Source organism: Arvicanthis niloticus, chromosome 7, assembly GCF_011762505.2.
Source record: "Arvicanthis niloticus isolate mArvNil1 chromosome 7, mArvNil1.pat.X, whole genome shotgun sequence".
Lineage (NCBI taxonomy): Eukaryota > Metazoa > Chordata > Mammalia > Rodentia > Muridae > Arvicanthis > Arvicanthis niloticus.
The window spans coordinates 61,192,050-61,198,876 of record NC_047664.1 but is presented as its reverse complement, the minus strand read 5'-3'; the positions used below and the strand labels follow the sequence as shown (position 1 = coordinate 61,198,876).

The window sequence follows — 6,827 nt, the reverse complement described above, 5'->3', positions numbered from 1 at the left end:
CCACAGACTTAAATATATAACATAAAAGTATAAAACTTCTTGGATAACACAGGAATCAATCAAATTAACCTTGTGTTTGGTGATAGAATTTTAGATGTGATTCCAAGTGTAGAGTATATTAAACTCAATAAGTTAGGTTTCTTTGAAGTGTTTTCCCATTTACACATTAAGTGATTAATTTAAAAGCAAACTTTAAACTGGAAGAAAACACTTAGGTAAATTCATATCTGATCAAAGACTTATATCTTCAAATTAAAGTAGCTGGCAAAAGTCAATGATAAAATAGAAAGTCCCTTTTTTTTCCCTAATAGCAATCACTACATTTTGACTAGTTTATAAAACTGCAAAAGCTGCCATACAGATTCCACAAAGTCAATGGCTCAAAAATTGAAATTAAGTTGTTTGTATTTTCATGATCTCAAATCTATGTTCAAAATATTAAGAAATCTGTCATTCTTAGGGTTGTAACCATCATCAATCTTTGGCTTCTAAAAGCATTCCCTTGTTGTTGTTGTTTTGTTTTTTTTTTGTTTTTTGGGTTTTTTGTTTTTTTGTTTTTTTGCCTTCCACTTTGCTAAAACTCATACTCTTACCTGTGTTTAAATTTTCCTCTTTTCTGAAGACCGCAGCCAATTTGGAATAAGAGTCCACTTTATCAATAATCTCCTCTCAAGTATACTTAAATATATAAAAATCACACTATTCCCAAATAAAATTTCAAATTGAGATACTAGAAGTAAGTACCTTAGAATGACAACTCTTAGGAGATTCAACCTATCACCACTCTTTGATCTTTGTTCTTCATCAAAGAGATAATAAAGATGACAATCAGCATATGAAATGTCCTTCAATATTCTATACAGAAAAGTGAATTAACAATGAATAAAAATTCATTGAAATAACAATGAACGATCACACACATTCTGGGATGATTGAAAAGCTGTGGTTACATTAAATATCAATGAGCATGTGGGGCAGCAAGAAATTCCATTATTTACACTTCAGAGAGCAATGATGCAGGCATAATGGAAGTCAATTCATTCTAACCTAAAGTAGGTATACATGTACACTGACAAACACAAAAGTTAAAATAAAGGTTTATATTTCTTATCTTAACAATTCTTTAATATTTCAGGGTTGTTGAATTTATGGCCTGTGATATAAACATTAAACATGAATATATTCACATTCCTTAATAAATGTAAATCACTCAACAAGGTAGAAATATATACATAGAATAAAGTCTAACAAATCTTGCAAACCCAAAATATCTAAAGATTTGAATTACCATTTTGGGTAAAAAATATTACTATTCTATTTGACACTACATAAACGGTCCCTTTGTTTATCTATTCAGGGAGAAAGAATTGGAAGCAGAATGGTGAATTTTCAAGGTATCCTTTTTGCCACAAGATGATATAGTTTAGGGCAGTTTGTACAAATTGATTTCTCAGATGTATCTGTTAGCTTAATTCTCTTAATTGTGCCATATCCCATATTGCCCAGTTGTAATATTTTTTAAGTTTCTTCCATATTCCAGTAACTCTCATATCCTGTGCTTTTTGCATCTAATGCATAATTTTTCTTTTGTTACCCCAACTCTAGTCTCATATGTCTTATGATTTTTTATATCCAGTAGTCATTAATCTTTTTATGGATTCTATTCTTTATTGCAAAGAAGAATGAATTGATGAATCAGAATAAAGCACTCACTAATCATATTGTTTTGTATGATACAGTTATAGTAATACATGCTACTATACATTTTCAACATCCTTAGGTGTTTTGCATATAAAATATAAGCTAATTATAAACTAAAATTTGGTTAATTTTTTTCTTGAATATTTATTCAAATTTTACAAAATGGAAACCATTGATTTATATTTTTTTTTGATTTTCACTTTACAACTCACTAAATCTTTACTTAAGTTCAAAGATGGATGGGTTTTAGCAAAAGCAATAGAAAAAAAGATACTGACTTTTAATGATGATACACTTTTCTTCTATGTAACTTTTCTATTCCTGATTACTTCAATAGCACATAGAATGGGAACATTCCCTTGTTGAAAGTGTTACACCTAATTTAATAAAGTGTATACAGGTTATAATCAATGTCCTTGGGGCCTTTATAACTGATCATATTTTGTATAAGATAAACAAGAAGGGGAAAGTTAAATGGATGGCTAGTTGATTTAACTGCCTCCTAGTCTTCACCCTCAGACCTTAATCTAAAACTCATTCTGATAGTCTTATGACTCCAAATTTATTTATGAGTTGTGAATTTTTGGCTAGGCAAAAATGCAATATAAAAATAAATACATGTAAAGATCAATGATTATTGGATATGAAAAAATATCACAGGAAATATCTGTGAAGTCAAGTTAGAATCTGGGGACAATATTAATCAACTATATGGATGACAACTATGTACTTCAGTTACATATCAACTTTTCTAAGTAATTGTTAATGTGTTTTATTTGAAAATAGTTCAGTAAGCCAGCTCCTTTGATTTCTAATTAATTTTAATTTTGTAATAACTTTTAATGTCAATTAAACTCTAGTGATGGGACTCCATGTTAGACCTCTTCTTATACCTTTTTAAATAGTATTTTATTGATTCTCTGTGAGTTTCACATCATATTCTCCAGTTCCACTCATCTACCTTCATAGTTTTCCTCAGCCCTTGGAAATTACCCACCTGCACAAAAGAAAAGGAGATAGAATAAAAGAAAAATAATAGTCTTGTGTGGAAGTTGTGGTATATCACAGTGTATCACACAGAATAAGCTTTAGTCCACACATCTTTGCTTACAAATGTTCATTGCACGAGTCATTGGTCTGTTTAGATGCCTTCTGCTACACTATTTATAAAGGATCCTCACTGGAACTCCCCCTAGATATATCCTGTTGTCTTGTGTCATGGAGATCCTGCAGTTTAGGATCTGCCGGACTGGCCCTTTAATGCAATCCAGCATCTCACTGATGGGGTAGATGTTTGGATGGGCCAACTCAAACCTCTGAATCTGTACCTGGGAGGGAGCTGAGTTGATGAGCCTACCAGATAACCTGTGCCCACACAACCACAACAAGATCTCAAGCACTGTACCACTAACTCAATAAATCCTGCAGCCAGCAATAGACAGATCTTGGGCTCTCATATCCTCTTTCTGGCTCAACCACAAGACTAGAAACCAGGGCCAACTCTACTTTTCTGCCAAGCCTCCATGCAGGGCCTGTTCTCTCATGCTACAGAGAGTGAAGAGCTAGGCCTCTCACTCTCTTGATACCAGGGTCAACTCTCCCACCTACTAGAAGTGGCAAGGGACAAGATGGGGAGGCCATCTCTTCCTTACCTGTACCACTGTATGACAGACAAGTGACGTGAACAATTGTCCCATGCTCATACTCTCAGTGCCAGCTAACCTACTCACCCTCTTTGAGGACTAAATGAGTAGTAGAGTCAGCTCAGTTGAGTGCTTTAGGCAGCAGTCCAGACCAAGGACATCTGCGTGGGCTTTGTTGGTAATACAAAGCTGGGAAGTTGACACAGTCCCCAGATGCAGCAGGACCGCAGACCAATACATGGCCCTAGGTGACAGCCTGGGCCAGAACCTCACTATGGCTTTCTTATACATGTCTCTTCCTCACTGCCTTTAAACCTGTAGTTCCACTTTTCCTTCTCTAAAATGAACCTCATGTCTTTCTCTGGCATCTCTCTACCAGGTACCCTATCTTTCTCCTCTCCCCATCATATGTTAGTCCATCCTACTGACACACAAGGCAGGTGCTGGGTGTCTTCCTTCTTTTTGTCCTGGACCACATATATTTTTATCAGCATTTGACATTTTATAATGTTAAACTATTTGAAGTAGTTTAACATTATAAATCACAACCTTCCTTTTTTAAAAAATAAAAATTAAGACTGCTCAAATTTCTTTAGTAAATAACTGAACACAAAGTCATTAAAGTTGTTGATTTTCTTTCTCCTTTAAGTACATCATGGGAAATAACACTTCAAATCATTTTGTAGAAAATTAGTAATGGGCACATATGAACTAATGTTTACTGGTTTAGCCAGTGGGTTTAGGAAGATGACTTAGAAATTATAAAGCTCTCCTATGTAACTTAATGACTTTTAAAAAACTGACTGAGACATCATTGCATTTCTGAGGTTTCTCACTGTTTTTCATTAATGCCTTACGTGAACATTTGTACATAATCTATATAATATAATTTTTTGTGTATTTGTTCAAAACAATTTGCATCTAATGCCTAAGTTCATGTTCAAGTAAGGCACAGAGGTGTATTGTCCTTTTAAAAGTATTTATATTTTATAAGTTTTTATATTTTATAAATTATAGGTAGATTGGTTATATGTATTATTTGATAAGTGGAAGTTTGTTCAATGTATACTATATGACTCTGAGTGAAGTTTTTCTGGTTTTTGTTTTATTTGTTTCTTACAAATGTATTTCAACCAACCAGATACCCCCAGAACTCCCAGGGACAAAACCGCCAACAAAAGAATACACATGGAAGGACCCATGGCTCCAGCTGCATACGTAGCAGAAGATGGCCTTATCTGGAATCAATAGGAGAAGAGGCCCTTGGTTCTGTGAAGGCTTGGTGCCTCAATGTAGGCAAATGCTAGGGCGATGAGGCAGGAGTGGGTGGGTGGGTGGGAGAGCACCCTCATAGATGCAGGAGGGAAGGGCATGGGATGGGGTTTGCAGATGAGAAACTGGGAAGGAGGATAACATTTGAAATAAAAATAAATAAAATAACCAATAAAGATAAATAAAATATAAAAAATGTATTTCATTGGATGAAAGTTTATATATATATTATATATATACATACCCATATATATATGTGAATACATATATGTATATACATACCCATATATATATTACTGTGAATGAGAGTAGCCTGTTGTTGATGATGATAAAACCTTACATGTACACCTTTGAGAAATACAAAGATCAATATAGCTGGTTCTTTCTCACATATCGTACTACATTTGCTGTAATTGAAAACTTAAAGTAATTTTGTTATGAAAAGATCCATCACAACCTTTGTATATATACATATATAATATATATATAACATATATATTATATATATCCATGAAAGTTAAAACACATTCAAAGTGAATAAGCAAAAACAAACCAAAAATTTTAATGTTTATCATTCAGTTTGTATAAAACAAATACATTCATACAATCTTTATTTATACTGCTGTAATTATCAAAGCATATAGGCAAAAGCATTTTTCTATAACACATGTAACATTTTACAAGTGTTTTAAGGGAAGATAACATCCCATTTAAAAATATATATTAAATTTAATGTAGGGTGACACAATAGGACTGGACCAGAAAAGAACCAAGGTACTGAGTTCATTGTGCTATTACTGCAACTAACATGGCATCTGTGGTTATTAAATACAGGATCATACTTTTTTCAATCGTTGTCAGAACCATTTGGAGGTAAAAAATATAATGCATCACTGAAGCCATGTCCAAATGCCCTAAGACGGTATACCCCATACATCATCACATGCATCTGATCAGGAGTCAGTCCACTGAAAGTAATGGCCATATCAGAACAGCATCCTTGTACAATCCCATTCGGGTAGTCAGCCATTGCCTCTTTAATAAGCATCCCAATAGTTTTTGTATTAAATAAATTTTTCCACTCCGCATCTTCAGCATTTTCTGCAAACACTCCCACCTCTCTCAGAATGACTGCAAGCATCTGATCTTCAGAAAACTTCCAAATCAGATTTTCCTCATGGCGACGACACTTTTGCGTGATCCTGAAACAGCCGTTGAATCTTTCCAGTGATTCTATACTTAAGACAACCCCTCCCTTCACAGTCACATAGTCAAGAGCTCCAATATATTCAGTGTGTCCTAGATAGAAAGGTTGTGATGGATCTTTTCTTAACAAAAAATACTTTAAGTTTTCAATTACAGCAAATGTAGTGGGATATGTGAGAAAGAACCAGCTATATTGGTCTTTGTATTTCTCAAAGGCGTACATGTAAGCTTTTATCATCATCAACGACAGGCTACTCTCATTCACAGTAATTGACTCAAATCCTTTAACATGTTCAGAACTGAAGAACTCGGCTTTGTCACAGTGTTTAATCCAAGTCTCCTTAACTGCAGCCCACAGACTAACATCTTTGGATGTTACAAGAATGATACAGTATACCCGGAAGCTGTTATTTAGTTTCAGGCGTTCAGCCTCTGACATTTTCAAGACATCTTCGTTAGGAGCCTGCAGGTGGTGATGTTCGTGGTTATGCATCCCGTTTCTGTGACCCATCCTAATGTGTCCTAGCACTGTGATCAACGCAAAGAAGATACTTCCGAGCAGTGCACCCTTCAAAAATGAGTCACATTCTGAACGCATGTTTCTAAGTATAAAATGGCTCAGTGGGAGAAAGTGCAGGCACCTATGGCTCTCTGCTCGAATCCAAACTATTGTCTTATATTCCTGAGATGGCAGAAATAGATGCAGCTGGTGCTCTCTTGTTGAGTCTCCTTAAAGGAGATTGCTATATAGGAAGCTGGAATCTTGAAAGTACGGAGAGCCTGAAGGGGCAAAAGAGTATTCCTCCCCGTCCCATGAAGAAACTGTCTGAAATTCCAAAAGGTCTGTTGAAAACTACCAGGACGCCTGATGTCTTTGGCCCTAGAAAATAATCAAAGCTGCTAATGTTTACTTACCATTAGGTAATAATGAACATTAATAAAACTATGAAACTCGATTCTCATTCATTGGGAGTCCAGCTATAACAAGTCCAGATATTTGGCTAA

General features: G+C 34.7%; 1 protein-coding gene across 1 annotated transcript; it reads right to left on the bottom strand.

Annotated features, from left to right (window-relative positions):
* Positions 1–5,463: 5,463 nt before the first annotated feature.
* LOC117713177 (C1GALT1-specific chaperone 1-like) lies at positions 5,464–6,442 on the bottom strand. Its single transcript, XM_034509520.2, has one exon. The coding sequence runs from the start codon at positions 6,418–6,420 to the stop codon at positions 5,464–5,466; it is 957 nt and encodes a 318-aa protein (XP_034365411.1). The 5' UTR covers positions 6,421–6,442.
* Between the last annotated feature and the right edge of the window lie 385 nt (positions 6,443–6,827).